At 43.1% G+C, this 17,973-nt stretch overlaps 1 protein-coding gene across 2 annotated transcripts in view; it reads right to left on the bottom strand.

Moving 5' to 3' along the window:
- Positions 1-17,973, bottom strand: part of ccnyl1 (cyclin Y like 1) — a 50,182-nt gene that overhangs the window by 17,783 nt on the left and 14,426 nt on the right. For both annotated transcript variants that reach the window (XR_001730766.2, XM_008118772.2), the window contains exons 2-5: positions 7,114-7,188; positions 6,281-6,315; positions 3,537-3,637; positions 718-753 (exon numbers count right to left, since the gene is read on the bottom strand). Coding sequence is in view for 1 of the 2 variants with exons in the window: in XM_008118772.2 (XP_008116979.2) it covers positions 718-753; positions 3,537-3,637; positions 6,281-6,315; positions 7,114-7,188 (247 nt within the window). In the remaining variant the exon portion in view is untranslated. The remainder of the gene's footprint in view (positions 1-717; positions 754-3,536; positions 3,638-6,280; positions 6,316-7,113; positions 7,189-17,973) is intronic.

Raw genomic sequence — 17,973 nt, 5'->3', positions numbered from 1 at the left:
TCCAGAGTTGCTTCTTTCATAGAATCATAGAGTTGGAAGAGACCTCATGGGCCATCCAGTCCAACCCCCTGCCTAGAAGCAGGAAAATTACATTCAAAGCACCCTGACTTCTTCACTCTTTTTGCCTTATCCACATTCTCTCAAGAACAACACAGAAAACAAGGTTACAACAAGTTCTGGTAGTTATTTTCTCTTGGAGAAGGTGAAATGTCTGTGTTGTTAAACAGAGTGAAAATATTCACAGCAAGGCTTTTAATTTACATAGAAAAGCACACTGAACAAAATAAATGTATCTGGCAGAGGCATGAATTCTGGGTGAGAAATTATAATTACATCCAGTTAACTTATTTTAGTAAAAACTTATCATTTAGTGTTCAAATTGTATCTGATTTATATGGAAAGCTGAATTTTAAAACACTGAAGATTTCTGAATAGACAGACATTAATCACATCTCAAAGTAGAGAAATAATTCATTTACAAACCAGCTGCCTAATACTTTTTATCTTTAGGAACTTAATGTTTTCAATTTCATAGAATGCCCCTCTTTATATGTTTAGATATGAACATACGAATCTTTAAAAAAAATGACTGATTACACTCCAGTTTAGCACAATTGATTCACATTTCAGCCACACCTCTAATTCAGGAAGTGGTACCGAAATTACAAATAACATTACTGTAATGATATTAAAACAACAATTTCTAAAATTGCTCACCTGTTCTTTATGTGATAGTATATTGCTAATGTAACACTGTGAGGAGAAAGGGGGAAAAAGGCATTTCATTGTAAGTGGTTCTATGGATTCCATTTTGATACAAAATTGCTGTTAGGAATAAAAAGAGATTTTATACCAAAATCTACGTTGGAGACATTTGTTTCCTCGTCTTTTCCCCTAAGGTTCACATTCACCCAAAATTCTAAAGCATTTATGAATATTAAAATGCTAATGAATCTATGAATGTTAAAATTCTACCATAAAACTTTCAACACTGGTATTAACTAATGGCTAAGTGAAGTAAGAGTAAAGGTTTCACAATTAAATCAAACAAGACACCCACAGATTTAAGAGAGGTATGATTTCATTATAAAAGGTCAATGAATTTAGTTTGTGTAGATAAGCTGGAGATGAAGCTACCAGGGGTGGGAGTATTGAGTTGAGAGGAAATCCAGATATGCTGTATATCGTTTGCTATTGAGCTCTGACAAAGTCCTCTAACCACTTACTCATTTTTACTATAAAAGTGAACTAATGATAATTGCATCACTTCCTAGTCCTAGGCAATATTTTAAGCACATCAGTGAATATGCTTGCAACTTAATGTTGACAATGTTGAAGTTCAGAGGTCGTGTGATAGGATACCTTTTAGAAAAAGGAAAAGGGAGAGGTAACTTGGCTTAGTAGCATTAAATACAACAGTGCATGATTCATATTAATATACTTCATACTAAGAATCTGCGAAGAAAAGAATGATCACCATTCGCTAACTACGGATAGTCAACTCTCCTTCCATTCCCATGTATAAGCTCCAAGAACATTCACACACAATGGAGTTGTCTTCTTTGGGGAGTATAAGTTGGGGTTAACATCTAGTAGGGCATCACCTATAAATGGGCTAAATCTATTTGCATGGAATTATCCCTTAAGCAGCTTGCCCTGCATTGAAGCAGATTGTTCTGCATGGTTGTTGAGCTACAAGAATCTAAAGTACTCTGTGACAAAGCTCTTTAACTCTTGAGCAGGCAGGCAGATGGGAAATATCAGTCCCTCAGAGTCATGTTTCTTTGCAAAGTTCTTTTACAGTCAGATTTATAAGATAAGAGTTTTATGACATTGCCATCAAAGAATAGGAATCCACATTCCTGCGTTCCAAAGCTACCTGCCATGTAAAAGAGGTTTTTAAAGATAATTAACATTTTTGCCCAATATGAACTTGTGCTTCTGGCTTTAGGTGTGTGCATACCACAGAATACTCTTGCTTCTATGCAGTATGATACCCACTAGGGACATATTCCAGAATCCACCCAGCATTGTGGATACCTAAAACTGTGGATAACTAATAACCCTATATTTTATCTATACCTGAACACAGGGCATTTTTATACCCTGCATTACACTAGAATTCTGAGATCAGAAAATATCCTAGAGTGTGGTATTCTGTGGAGGTTTTCATTTGTCTGGATGATGGTTGAGACTTTGTTCTAGACAACAGAATGATCTAAAGTACAATTTCATTACTTCTACATTGATGAAGTGAATGGGGGAGAACCTGGTTCAAAACCTCTAGTCAATTGCCCAAAAGAACTGTGTGTAATTTAGTTTCAAAACTCTGTCAAACTGAAGGAAAGGAAGGTTAGTTCAAGCACTCTACCCTGAATATTGCTTCTTTGGCACAACTGTGCCATGATTCATACATGACACAGTTGAAAAGATGCATAAGGCTGCAGTGAAAATATGTGACAGATTCTATTTTCTCTTATAAGAAACATACTCTGCTTGTGAAATAGTCCCTGTTACAGGACCCAATCACACATCTAAGCTATCTCTAGAGTAGACAACAACAGAGTACCAGGTACCAGTTTTCATCACAAATACCAACTCCAAGCCACATCCGACCCAGGCATGCCAAAATACCAGTTTATCTTCCAAGATAGTGACTGGAAGTGAAGTTCTGCCCCTGCTAATCATCCTTCTGGATGGGAAACAGGAACAATGAAGGTATTTGAAGGGGTGAGGTTATGGAGTGGTTTGGAGAGTTAGAGACAATATTACTTTCTGATTGTCTGGAAGTCAAGACAATTTTAATTAGGTTTTGAAGGTTGGGGGACTTGTAGGAACTGGCAGGTAGCTAAAGGGACAATGCGCAGACTGCAGTCCACACTTTCTCTGCCCCTGAGATATCTGAATAAGCATGATCTGGTTGTATTCACAGAAAAATATCAGGTTTTTCTTTCACATTCAGAATGAGTTTCAAGCATTAGAGGACTTTTATCAGCTTAAACAATGGTAAAGTTCAATTACTTGAAGGAGGGGAATTGTTCCTTGTTGTAAAATAATAAACTTTGCCCCTTCTTTCTTCCTAACCTGTCATTTCATTTTTAAAGTAAACTTACTTTAAATGAAAAGATCTAAGACAATAGCAAGGATAGAGACTTATTCAACTACACATTTTCACTGGAGTAACAAATAGACCAAAAAATACAGATAGCCAGGATACCAACAAATGTTATAAAATGCAATATTTCAGCTAACTTCCTTTATTCAGAGCATTTTGGAATCAACTTAGTAAGAGCTAACTTGGCACCACTAGATGGCAGACCAACATCAGAGCCCAAAATGAACTAGTTCTGCATATCTTATATGAAAGTCATTTTTATACATGACCCAGAGCTTCACATAACTGTTTTGTTTATTGTTTTCTTTAGAAGGGTGGGAGGTGATATTTTCCTGTTCACCTTAAACAAATCAGGATTTAGCACTTCCAACTAGATTTGGTCAGAGAATACTGGATCATCTCAAGAGCCAGTGGTACTTACCATTTTATTGTGCTCCTAAGATTAGGCTGGCTGACTGTGCTGTCATCTATAAATATTGTTGAACATGAACTATATTTTTTTGTAAGCTGCCCTGGGGAAACCTATAAGGAGGGGGAAAAGTTTTTAAAAATCGTTTTAAAACCCATGAGTTCTGGGTTTAGTCAGCATGCATACCCAATGCCGCATATGTAATAATTGTGTATAATGTGTGTACTGAAAACCAATAGTGTGATAGGCAGAGATCAACAGCAGCATGCTGGGCTACAAATATCTACATAAGAGAGCAAACTTTTAAGCACCAAAATACCAAACTCCCAGGATTACTCTACACCCATTCATTCACACAGCTGCTCCTTATGTAGTCTATTTGACAACAGTGACATGTGGAAAAAATAAGAACTGCAAACAGAGACATCAAAACATTGAAAGGTGACTTGGAACTCTAGAGTTAAAATTACATGTACCGTACGTTATTTCAACGTCTGCTTTCGCTGCTTTAAAATAGCTGGAGGGAGAGGCTAATATGAATCAACTAAGAAAAGGGAGATATAATTTTTCCTGCTGTGCAATTTCTAGAAAATACTCACCAAATACTAAAATGTTAATGTAAAGGTAAAGGTTTCCCGTGACGTTAAGTCCAGTCATGTCTGACTCTGGGGGTTGGTGCTCATCTCAATTTCTAAGCTGAAGAGCCGGCGTTGTCCGTAGACACCTCCAACGTCATGTGGCCGGCATGACTGCATGGAGCGCCATTACTTTCCTGCTGGAGTGATACCTATTGATCTACTCACATTGGCATGTTTTCAAACTGCTAGGTTGGCAGGAGCTGGAGCTAACAGTGGCCGCTCATGCCGCTCCCGGGGTTTGAACCTGGGACCTTTCGGTCTCCAGCTCAGTGCTTTAACGCACTTCGCTACCGGGGAACAAATTTAATGGAATTTTGAAATGGGAGATGGGAGTTAAATCTCCCAATCTCTATTTGTGTCAGGGCCCACTTGAAGCTATTTTGAAAAGCAAAATAGCATGAGAGGGTAACATTTAACACTAATTCTAATTTGACCTCACTGAGAGTATCATATCATATTACTCAAAGGGTAATCCCTGGAGTTGGCAGAAATGAAAGTAGCAGTTATAGTCAATGGACACATATATGTTGCAGGCTGCTGGCACATTAGAGGAAAAAAACTTGTTCCCTCAACATCAGAAGCACATTATCAAAACTTAATATATCCCCCCACTTACAATAATGTGTGCAAATGACTAAGAACAGGGGAACTCTATTGACACACACTACAGAGCCCCTTGCCATCACATTCCCTAAGGACACTTTTTTAACCCTGCAAATTTTGTTCTTCAACCAAGTCATTCTGAAAACCAGCAGAAAGGTATCTTAAAGCAGAAGGCATCTTACTTCAGTCTTATGCAGGTGTTTGGTTTTTTTTAAAAAAAAGAATAGACAATTTATACTGGACAGCCTATGGAATCTTTATAGTTACAAAGCAGGAGACTATTGCCAGTTTCCCTAACAGTTAAGGCAATTTTAATCTATATTAACTAATATAGGAAATCATTCTTGCTGAAGTTAAGGTGCTTTTAAATGTTTTTTTTTACTAAAGTCTGACATTCTTCAAAGAGTCCCTAGAAGTGGGCTGATACTGAGTGGTCTGCTGGAAACTTAGCATGACCAGCTCTCTGCATAACTGCATGTCCTTAGTTTAATCTCTGTTTTGTGTATTTTATAGAGATACATTTTGGTGTGTAGCTTTTATAGAGGTACATTTTAATATGTGCATCTGTGGTATTTTTGCTGTGCTTATGTGTTTTAATTGTTCTGTAACCCATCTCGAGCCATGAGGAGAGGCAAGTAAGAAATAATAATAATAATAATAATAATAATAATAATAATAATAATAATAATAATAATAATTAACAATTGCATCTAGAGAACTTTTCCCTTCCACTCCACATTGATGGCATAGTATACTTTAAACTCATTAGTAAAGGAAGGACAGATTATTTGCTTTATCAATGTTTGCTGGCAGAACTCATACAGAAGTGGTATTATAAAGTAATTTAATGTCACTACTCCTGCTAATCATAAGTGAGCTTCCTTCTTTAACTATCACGAAAGTACATATGAATGTTCTAGCCCATCAAGGTATTAGTCATTTGAAAGAATGGTTTTCTGTTCACTTGTAAAAGATGTATTTAAATTCAATAGCTTTAAATAATCCCAACTTCCATATATGTACCTAAGCCTCGATACTACAAAGCAGCTAACTACTGAACCTGGCACTGTGCTCTAGAGGGCTGGGAGAAAAGAGGATTTTTAACAGGCAGAGTAATCTCATTTTCACTATGCAGTTAATAATTTCATCATTCTGAGCAAAAAGTCCTATCAACTTTCCAGTCTACAATGTTTTGAACTCTCTCTGATTGCTAATTTTTGCCAAGTAAATAATCAATTTTTAGTTCTCTTAGTACAATATGTGCAAAACAGAAGGAAAAAAAACTATGGGTATTTTTAAACAGCTTCAATTCTATTCAGCATGGATGTTAAGGATTACCTTTCTTCTACTGAGCAATATAAACCACATCCTTGTCATGACTGTACCCTTAAATCGCATTAATTTCAAACACAGCAATTCAGATTAAATTTGTGAAAGAAGATGGTGCTGTATCATTTATAAAACTAGCTGACATGTTTTTTACTTACACTTCCCATATCTATTTTATGTACGTACATGGTTAATGTGGTTGCTTTTCCTCTTCTCTCTCACTGAAAAGGGAGAAAGGATTTCTATCAGAGAATACGCAAATTTCTAAATAGATGACATTATAAAATATATTATGCTCTCAGTTGCTATGAGTTTTTCTCTCTAGTATACATTCATACCTGTCACGGATATCTATGATTTATCCAATAACAGATCAGTAGTTCATCTGTTCAACATTGATATATCACTGGTAACTTGCATTTGAAATATTGAAATAAATTACAGAGAATGAATGTCAATCCAACAAAATCATACTCTACATTGGACTGTTAGGATTGGGATGCACGTGAAGTAACTCATGGGTCATTAGATTTACTCTATCAAAAATGCATTCCTCAAACAAGCTTGTAAAAGAGATATCTATAAGCACCAGACTGTGGGGAAGGGTGATAGTTATTTTTCATAAAGAGGTATATTACCAGAAATGTTATCATTCAATAGTATCATAACTGCATATCAATGTGCTAGTTTGGGATGATCCAAGCAAAATTGAAACATCTATACTATAAAAATAACTGCTGTTTGAAGATGCACTATCCAGAGCACATACGGGAATAATGTGGCCTCCCCGATGCTGTTGGACTGCAAGTTCCAGCAATGCCAGCTAGCATAGCCAAAGGCCAGGAGTACTGGAAGTTCAAAAACACCTGGAGAGTCATATGTCTCCCAATACTGAGTTAAAATGTTGAAACAAAAATATTCCATAGAAATAAAATTAGATCTGTAGCTATTTCTCAATTAAGATCTAAATATGCACACTATTCTCTCCTCCCTTTTCAAGAGAAAAAAAGTTTTCTTACCATCTGTTTGGGATTTGCTCAAGAAAATTGTGCTTGCCCGAGGATGGTCAGATGGATTTGACTCCAATGCTAAATCTGAAACAAATAACATGAAGCACTATTCAGGTATCCCTTTGTTTGGGGAACACAAATGCAAGAGAAAAATTCAAACCTCCCCAAAGAAGCAGTAATCAACCATAAACATTCAGAGTCAAGTAACTTCATTTCTAGGAGAATGAACCACTTTCCTCAATAGATTATCATTAACACCTATGACATATTTTGTATACAAACCATTAGATCATGAAGGCATCATGTTAAGCTAAAGTCCTGACTTACCATAGGAGAAACAGCATGTCCATGCATGCTGGTCAACTGCTCCTGCCATAAAGGTGAGAAACTGGACAATCTGAGGGGTCTTTTCATGTTTTGATTTGGATGCTGTATGAATTCAGTAGGAGCTGAACTCTGGCTTGTGCCTAGCTTGTAGTTTTATGACACACAAACCAAGCCAGCTAGGGACTTGGTAATACTCCACACATATTTATAACTATAATATATGTCACATAGCCCATTACAAGGATACATTTGTCCATTGGTTTCTCTGCACATGGCCACTATTGTTTTTGTTAAAAAGTTTGCAAGAAATCTTCATAAACTTCAATGTGCTAACAAAGTCTAACCAATTATGAATAGTATTGAGCATATTTCACAGTTATTCACCAAAGTTGGATTTAGATTCAACAAATATGAATGATTACTTTGTGATTCACAGAGAAAAAAAACCCCATGTACTTTGTTGTGAAGTCATCTCAGGCCAGCATTACTTTTTTTAGCCTAAAGTTCTTTTTACAATATGCCCATTCTAGTGAAGCTGCACTTATTTTTTCAATTTACCTTTCTTTCCTACTCTCAATCCTACCTTTCCTACTTCATGTCCAATCCAGTACACAAGGTGAGACAAAAATTTCATCATGTGTGTGCAGCTGTGTACATGCTAACAGTCTGTAGCGGATTTCAAAGAAAAAATTGTTGGAGATGAGCTCAAATACAATGCATACTGTAATACAATGCAATGCTCAAATACATATTGTCCAAGTCAATACAATGTATTGTAGTATACTAGGATGGGAAATGAGAGTCATGGCTCAGGTTTCTTTTAAAAAGAAAACAGGTGCTCTGAGGGATTTAGACATGCCTATATGCCTGTGGACTGCTGTCAGGAACAATTCATGCCACACTAAGATAGTTTTATCCTATAAAGGATTGTAAACACCCTCTTAACGACACTAACTTGACAACTCTTACATATTTCTGCACTTAAGCTCAACAAACCAGCCAACAGGCATGTGAATAAGATTGTTACATTATTCTCAGCAATGCAGAAAAACAAGTCAAAGCACACTTCTTCCAGGATAAAGAATGCAGTTCTTTAATTTTGTGTGAATGCATTAATCTAATAGTAAAGACACCAGATCTTGGGAGCATAGCAGGTTCAGCTCTGGTTAGTCCTTGGATGGGAGACTGTTAACACCAGGTGCTGCAGGCTATGATTCAGAAAAAGGAACTTAGGAAGCCACCACTGAGTATTCCTTGCCAAAAAAACCCCTATGGAATTCATGGGGTTGCCACATGTTGACATGTGAATTGAAGGCACGTAGGCAAACACACAATGACAGCAAACTCCAGACTCCGAAGAGTTAAAACAAACAAAAATCATGCTGCTCCTTTAAGTGGACTTGCTGCCATGATTCCAGTTTGTACCCTTATGCTGTGATTTACAAACTTCTTGCATTGTCACATGCAATGAGAGAACATACAGAAAATAGTAGCAGCAAATTCTTCTGAAATTATCAATGCACAAAAAGCATAATTTTATATCCTTCACAGTATCAATACAATGAGAGTTTTCTGCTTATAAGCATTTGACATTGCATGCTATTTCAACAGATCACAATCCATAGGCTGATGTGAAAAGTTTCTCCAACTTCTGCTAAGAGAAACCCTGCATAATGTCCCGGAAGTTCTGCAAGCCAAAGCTGTGCTCTGAAGGAGGCAGAAAATGCATGTACGATACTTGTAGACATCAAAAGGTCTTTCAGAAAATAGCCAGGGTGCACACAAGTGAAATATCTAAAACTTGCAGCCAATTATGTTGAAACTAGGTCCACTTTTAATCCCCACTTGTAATGTGGGAACTCTTTTTTACATTGCATTCCTCCCCCTTTCTTTCTTTTTAACCAGCATTGCATTACCCAGGCAATTCAATTTTGGTTGAGAGAAAATCCAGTTAATTACAATTCACCAGATTAGAACCAGAGAGCCTCCAGACTATTGTTAGAATTCCAACCACCATAAATCCGAGCCAGCAGAGCCTAGGTGACACAATACAATAGGATGAGGATTGTAGTCTAGCACCATCTAGTAGAGAGATGAAGTCTTGATGGAGAAATACAATGCAGCATGCTTATCACAAAGGCAAGCTGATTTATACAGGATATGGCTGCACTGCAGACACAACTTGTCTGCAATGCATTGAACATGTGGGCCTCCCTATTTTCATCTAGTTCTGGCACATCACTGGGGCACACATGCTTAGGCTTATCAGGGCCATGCTGATATAGCATGCAAGGGGGAGATATGCAAAACTAACTAAGATATCTATTTTGGACCCAGAACATGAACAAACCATAATAATAGGTCATGCATTTTTTTCTGGTGGACATTTTTGAATACTACCAGCTACTAGTATACAGTAGCTACTCAAACTTCTAGCTTGTAAAAATCACTCAATAACTGACACTTCTAGAAAGTTCAGGCAAGCAGTTCACAATTCAGCACATATAACTCTGTTCTGGATTGTGGCTCTTATTTTCAAGTGAGTGATTTTACTATGTGAAGAGAACTAGAAAAACATCCACTAATTTCACACTCACTTCCTTTGCCTCCATAGATAAAATGCTGTAGTATTAAAAAAAAGTTGGGTCCATGTGGGCTGTAGGTACTATAAAGCTCTTTATTTAATTGAAACAAGTGAGTTAACTGCTATAGAGATTAAGTGGGCATGGCTATTTGAGAAATATATCTTCCACAATAGGGAAGACTATTTTAAATAATCATTTCCTGGCCATTTAAAATCATGGTTTGAAGACAGGCCATCCTTAAGGTTCTGCTTTTGAACGCCAGATCCGTCAACGGTAAGACAGCTGTCATTCAGGATTTGATCCTGGATGAGGGGGCGGATCTGGCATGCATCACCGAGACATGGTTGGACGAGCTGAGTGGGGTGAACCTCACCCAGTTGTGTCCACCGGGTTTCGGGGTGCATCAGCACGCCAGGGCTGGGGGGCGGGGAGGAGGAGTCGCGGTGATCTTTTGGCAGTCCATCGCCCTGATCAGATGTGCCGTTCCGCAATCCTCGAGGTTTGAGTGTGTCTACTTGAAGGTGGGAGCCCGAGACAGCTTGGGGATTCTGCTGGTGTACCGTCCACCCCGCGACCCAGCAGTCTCTCTGTCTGAGCTAGCAGAAGTGGTCTCCAATTCGGCCCTAGTCTCCCAACAACTCATAGTTTTGGGAGACTTCAACATCCATGCCAAGACCACATTGACTGGTGCAGCTCAGGATTTCATGGTTGCCATGACGACCATGGGGCTGACTCAAGTTATATCTGGGCCCACACATCAGGCAGGACACACGCTGGACCTTGTCTTTATTGTGGATGGTGGGACAGTCAGAGTGGAAGAGCAAAACATCCTTCCATTGTCATGGTCTGACCATCATCTGATCTGTTTAAGTTTCGCCGTGTCTTCTAACCTCCGCAGGGGTGGTGGACCCACTAAGATGGTCCGCCCCAGGAGGTTGATGGATCCGGATGGACTCCTGAGGTCTCTTGGGGATCTTCCTGTTCTGGAGACTGGCGATCCTGTCGATGTCCTGGCTGATCACTACAATAGTGAGCTGTCAAGGGCACTTGACACGATCGCTCCCGAATGTCCCCTCTCGCTGCGTAGTGTCACGTCGACTCCTTGGTTCACTGAGGAGCTGGCCGTGATGAAGCGTGCGAGGAGGGGACTAGAGTGCATCTGGAGGAAATCTCAGGATGTGTCTGACCAAGCACGGGCTAAAGCCGCTATTAAGGCTTACTCCGTGGCTTTGCGAGCAGCCAGGAAAGCTTTCACGACTGCCCGCATAGCGTCTGCGGCCAACAGGCCATCGGAGTTGTTCCGAGTTGTTGGGGAGCTCCTGCGTCCCTCTGAGGCCCAGGGGCTTCCCGATGACTTGGCAACTCGGTGCAGCGATTTCGCGCACCACTTCGCAGGCAAAGTTGCTCAGATACGCCGTGAGTTGGACTCCAGCTTAACTATAGTTCTAGCGGAGGTAACCGAGATACCTGTCTGTCCGATTTTGTGGAATTATTTCCGGCTTGTTCTTCCTGATGACGTGGAGGGGATTCTTGGGTCTGTGAGGGCGACCACTTGCGCTCTGGATCCTTGTCCTTCTTGGCTGGTTAAGCTGGCCAAAGATGGGTTGTTGGATTGGTTTGTGGCTATAATAAATGCCTCCTTGGGCCAGGGGACAGTTCCATCCTGCTTTAAGCAGGCGGTGGTAAAACTGCTATTAAAAAAGACCTCCCTGGACCCATCTGTATGTAACAACTACAGACCAATTTCCAACCTCCCGTTTCTGGGCAAGGTTCTGGAGCGGGTGGTTGCCACGCAGCTCCAGGAATTCCTCGATGACACTGATTTTCTGGACCGCTCACAGTCTGGCTTCAGGCCTGGGCACAGTACTGAGACGGCTTTGGTCGCCTTGGTGGATGACCTCCGCAGGGAGCTGGACAGGGGGAGTGTGACCCTGCGGACATCTCAGCGGCTTTCGATACCATCGACCATGGTATCCTTCTGGGGAGACTCTCTGGGATGGGCCTTGGTGGCACGGTTTTGCTGTGGCTCCAGTCCTTCCTGGAGGGTTGCTCCCAGATGGTGAAGCTGGGGGACACCTGCTCGGACCCCTGGCCATTGACCTGTGGGGTCCCGCAAGGGTCTATCCTATCCCCCATGCTATTCAACATCTACATGAAACCGCTGGGAGATGTCATCCGGAGTTTTGGAGGGCGTTGCCATCTCTACGCAGATGACACGCAAATCCACTACTCGTTCCCATCTGACTCCAAGGAAGCCCCTCGGATGCTGAACCAGTGCCTGGCCGCTGTGGCGGACTGGATGAGGAGGAACAAGCTGAGGATCAATCCTGACAAGACAGAGGCCCTCCTGGTCAATCGCTCGTCTGATCGGGGTATTGGGTGGCAGCCTGTGCTGGACGGGGTTGCACTCCCCCTGAAATCACAGGTCTGCAGTTTGGGGGTCCTCCTGGACTCAGCGTTGACGCTTGAGGCGCAGGTGTCGGCGGTGGCTGGGAGGGCTTTCGCACAACTAAAACTCGTGCGCCATCTGCGACCATACCTCGTGAAGTCTGACTTGACCATGGTGGTCCATGCCTTAGTTACTTCTAGACTGGACTACTGCAATGCACTCTACATGGGGCTTCCCTTGAAGACGGCCCGGAAATTACAATTGGTCCAGCGGTCGGCGGCCAGACTAATAACTGGGGCGAGTTACAGGGAGAGATCCACTCCCCTGTTCAAGGAGCTCCACTGGCTGCCGTTTATTTTCCGGTCCCAATTCAAGGTGCAGACCATCACCTATAAAGCCCTAAACGGTTTGGGACCCACCTACCTTCGTGACCGTATCTCCTATCATAAACCTGCCCGATCCCTTCGATCGTCAGGGGAGGCTCTCCTGTCGCCACTGCCAATATCTCAGGCCCGCCTTGTGGGAACAAGGGAGAGGGCCTTCTCTGCTGTGGCCCCCCGATTGTGGAACTCACTGCCCGGTGAGATTAGGCAAGCCCCCACACTAGCAGCCTTTAAGAAAGACCTGAAAACATGGCTCTTCCGTTGTGCCTTTGGAGAGTAATCACTACATACATCCCTTTTGCTGCTCTCCTTCAATATTTGTCCTCCAGATTGCACCACCACTTTATGACTCTGTCCTCTGTGGTTTTTACTCCTACTTCCTTTCTCACCTCGAGTTTTAATCTAGTGTTCATGTGGCCCACCCTTGGTTTTATTGTTCTTTTGATCTTGTTTAATGTAGTGTATATTTTCTTTTATTGTGTTGTTTAATGTGCTATGATTTGTTGTTCTATTATATTTTGTTATATTGTATTGTTCTGGGCATGGCCCCATGTAAGCCGCCCCGAGTCCCCGTTGGGGAGATGGTGGTGGGGTATAAATAAAGTTTATTATTATTATTATTATTATTATTATTATTATTATTATTATTATCCTGCAAGTGTTTAGACTTCCAAAAATGAGACTAGCATTTACAAGGGGAAGAAATCCATACTCAAAGGAATTGTCCATAACTTTCTGTTCATAGGAAAAAGCATTCATAAAAATCTATACTATATGATTTCCTTCATAAATTGTTCTACTAGCTAGAAATACAGGGTCTCCTACTGTGATGACTCATGGGCCTTGTAGTCCTGTTCCTAGTACTATTGTGGCAGACGAAGAGGAAAACATGGGATTTCCGCCGTTTCAGCCAGAATCGGAGCCTCTCCACCTGGAGGATGTTTGTCCTCAAGAATGTAGCCAAACAGGCCTTGGGCAGAATTCCCCCCCGTTTTCCCGGAGGGACAATTATAATAGAGATAGAGGAGCCAGAGAGGCTAATCGCCGGAGCCTGAGAATCGCTGCCAAACAACTAGCTGATTAGGTCTGCTTCCCTTGGGAAATTCTAAGGAGTCATGCATCTGGACAGAGTTGGGTTTCGCTTCTCGTTCTCTAGGGAAAGTGTTCTGTTGGCGGGAAAACGAGACCCAATATAGGTGCTGGTCGCAAGGGGAACTTTGCGGAGTCAATTGTTCAGCTTGAGGAGAGAGATCGTGTGTGGACTTCGTAACCCCAGTTCCTTGTTTCCCGGATCAAGTTTCCAGCCTTGCCTTGTTTCACGGACTTCCTTGGACTCTGTTCATGTTTCATGTTTGCCTCGTTTCAAGTCTTTGATCTAGCCAAGAATCAAGTTTCTTTTCCAGCCTTGTTGTCAAGCTACATTGGACCTTAAAGACTCTGTCATTCCCCACACTATTGCTTGGCAAAGTGTGTGTTTCGGTCAAGTGGATTATAACTTTGGACTCTACTATCTTATATTGGACAATACATTTCTGGACTATATTTGACCTCATCTGGAAGGTCTGCTTCTGAACTTTATTCTTCACTTGTTTTTATTGACTTTATATATTTCTATAATAAAGATATTAGATAGATTCTGGCCTCTGTGTAAGGTTATTGGTGCTCTGCAGCCTGGGTCCTGACAGTTTGACTCCGCCACCTTAAGCACCAAACAACCTAAGGCCAGAATGTCTACAGGAACCGGAGCGGAGGCTCAACCGGCCAGTTACACCATTTCCCAAGAAGAATTCAATAGAATCCGTGATACTCTCCGAACGCAGGAGGGTGAAATACTGGGCTTGAAGGAACGCGGAGTGCGTCTTCCTGCCCTAGCGCTACCAACCAAGTTTTCTGGAGAAGCTTCCAAGGTTCATGTTTTCCGTCGCCAGTGTCAGGCATACTTAGAAGCCCGCCAAGCCGAATTTGCCCAAGAAGATGTCAAAGTGGCGTGGATCTACAGTCTCCTAGATGGGCCTGCGGCCAATTGGGCGACGGCGCTGTTTGATGCGGGTTCCACGCACCTAAGCTCTGCGCAAAGTTTCCTGAACCACCTTAGAAAGACCTGGGGGATCGAAGACGACGAGGAGGCGGCCGGCCATAAACTCCGGCGTCTCTTCCAAGGGGACAGGCCGTTGTCCCGGTACATAGCCGAGTTCCGGGTGCTGGCTCAGAGCACCTGCTGGAATGATATAGCCCTTAGAGGACAGTTTCGTGAGGGCCTCAACTTCGAGATGCAGGAAGAGATCTCTAAGGTGGATCCTCCAGGGACTCTTGAGAGACTCATCAGCCAGTGTTTACGTGCCGAAGCCCTGATAGCCAACAAAAAACAGTGGCTCAGAGGCCAGAGTGGAAGAGCCGGAGTGAAACCCCCCGCTACTGCCAGTGTTCAGCCACGTCCAGCATGGAGAGTCCCACCGCCAGCCCCAAACCCCATGGGTAGCGAGGAGGAGCCGATGCAGTTGGGCAATGTGCGCCCCAGACTGGATGTTGCCGAAAAGGCCCGCCGCCAACGTTTGAATTTGTGTTGGTACTGCGGGAATGGGGGCCACTTCGCCAGAGAATGTCCAGCCAAAAGGAAGCCCGCCGCCCGCCTGGCGGCGGCGTCCTCCATGGAGCCGGAAACGGCCGAGGCGGCTGGAGCCAAGCCGGCGGGGGAAGCCAGCGACCGGGCGTAGAGAGGCTCGCCAACCCGGTCAAAAACCCCACTCAAGAGCCGCAAACCGGGGTCCTATTTCTCCTGGTGGTCACGCTGTGGTCAGTGAAAAAAGGACCCGTCATGATCCATGCCATGATAGATTCAGGGGCAACAAACAACTTCATCGATAGAGAGTATGCCGACTCTCTGGGATTACAATATCATGATTTCAAGAATGCCCGGGTGGTGCAGGCCATAGATGGCCGTCCCCTAAAGACAGGTCCAGTAAGCCAATGGACTGAACCCACCAGGATGTGGATAAGGGAACACATGGAAGAAATTTCCTTCTTCGTTACCGAGGTTCCCCACTTCCCTGTGATTTTGGGGATTCCTTGGCTGACACTCCACGACCCAAACATCTCCTGGTCCAACAGAGAACTACAGTTTGCCTCAAGATATTGCCAAAACCATTGTCTAGTAGCCAAGGTCTGTCATGCCACGGACGCTGAGCCCATCATCACCTTGCCCAAGAAATATTCGGACTTGTGGGATGTTTTCAATGAAAAGGAAGCCGAGAAACTACCCCCACATAGACCCTACGACTGTGCCATTGACTTGGTGGAGGGGGCCCCGATTCCGCGAGGACACCTCTACTCCCTGACTGAACCAGAGCAAGAAGCTCTCAGGGAGTTTATAGAGTCAAACCTTCGCAAGGGGTTCATCAGACCCTCTCAATCCCCAGCTGCTTCCCCAGTGATGTTTGTGAAAAAGAAGTCAGGGGACCTACGCTTGGTTGTGGACTATAGAGCATTGAACAATATCACGAAGCGGAATCGCTACCCCCTGCCTTTGATCTCAGACCTATTAGACCGGCTCCGAGGGGCCAAGGTTTACACCAAGCTGGATCTCCGGGGGGCTTACAATCTAGTTCGCATCAGAGAAGGGGACGAATGGAAAACCGCCTTCCAGACCAAATTCGGATTATTTGAATCCCTAGTCATGAATTACGGTTTATCCGGAGCTCCCGCAACATTCCAGCATTTTGTCAACAATATCTTCCAGGATTATCTAGATCGGTTCTTGATCATATATTTGGACGATTTTTTGGTGTTTTCTAGATCACAATCGGAACACGAGCAACACGTCAGAATGGTGCTACAACGATTGCGGGATCATGGACTATATGCCAAGTTAGAAAAATGCGCCTTTGATCTGCAAGAAGTAGACTTCCTGGGATACCGCGTCTCGCCACTAGGGCTCTCCATGGACCCGGCAAAGGTTTCAGCAGTATTGGAATGGCGGGCGCCAACCAACAAGAAGGAAGTGCAGCGCTTCTTGGGGTTTGCAAACTACTACCGCAAATTCATCCCAGACTTCGCTCGCTGGTCTGACCCAATCACCAGCTGCATCCGTGGGAAACAGCCTTTCCGCTGGACGGAGCAAGCAGAGAAAGGGTTCCACCAGCTAAAGCAGTTTTTCACGACCCAGCCAATTCTACAGCACCCTGATCCTAAAACCCCTTTTGTTGTGCAGGCTGACGCCTCTGATGTGGCAATTGGGGCTGTACTCATGCAGCCAGTGGGAGAACATCTTCATCCTTGTGCCTATTACTCCCGTCAACTGACAGCCCCAGAGAGAAATTACACTATTTGGGAGAAAGAACTTTTGGCCATAAAGGCAGCTTTTGAAAATTTGAGACATTGGTTAGAAGGGGCCAAATTTCCCATTGAAGTTCATACTGATCATCGAAATTTAGAGCACCTAAGGACCGCACGAAAGTTAAATCAAAGGCAGCAGCGCTGGGCCTTATTCTTTGAACGTTTTGATTTCCAGATCCATTATGTAACCCCGGCGCAGACCAAGCAGGCAGATGCTCTATCACGGAAACCAGCGTATGCTACAGGACGCAGAGAGACCTCAGAATCTCGATTGCTGCAACCCGAAAACTTTGCCACGCTCACAGTGGGAAACACCAAATCCACTTCAATTGAACCAACTCCCTCTAACCCGGAATCCCTTTGCACTCAAGAAATTAGAGCCAGTCAACAGGCAGATGCCTGGGCTCAAGAACAGATTCGCCAAGGACTACGTTTCCCTTTCTCACTTAAGGATGGGCTACTATGCTACAGGAATCATGTTTAAATCCCCCCAGGTCCAGGCAGAGAAAAAGCACTTCATCTGTGTCATGACAGCAAGCCAGCAGGGCATTTTGGACTTTTTAAAACCATGCATTTGATCCTACGAGATTTTTGGTGGCCCAAGATCCGCAAGGATGTGGAGAAATATGTCAATACCTGTCCTGTATGTCAGCGTTCCAAGACACGAAGGGAGAAGCCGTCAGGGCTACTGCATCCCCTTCCCACTCCTTCTCGCCCATGGGAGATAATTTCCGCGGATTTTATCACTGACCTACCACCCTCCCTTGGATTCACCACGATCCTAGTGGTGGTGGACCTTTTTACCAAGTTGGCCCATTTCATTCCCTGCGATGGTCTCCCCACGGCCAAAGAG

The sequence above is a fragment of the Anolis carolinensis genome, chromosome 1, assembly GCF_035594765.1.
Source record: "Anolis carolinensis isolate JA03-04 chromosome 1, rAnoCar3.1.pri, whole genome shotgun sequence".
NCBI classification, from domain to species: Eukaryota; Metazoa; Chordata; class Lepidosauria; order Squamata; family Dactyloidae; genus Anolis; species Anolis carolinensis.
This window is presented reverse-complemented; position numbering and strand designations above follow the sequence as displayed.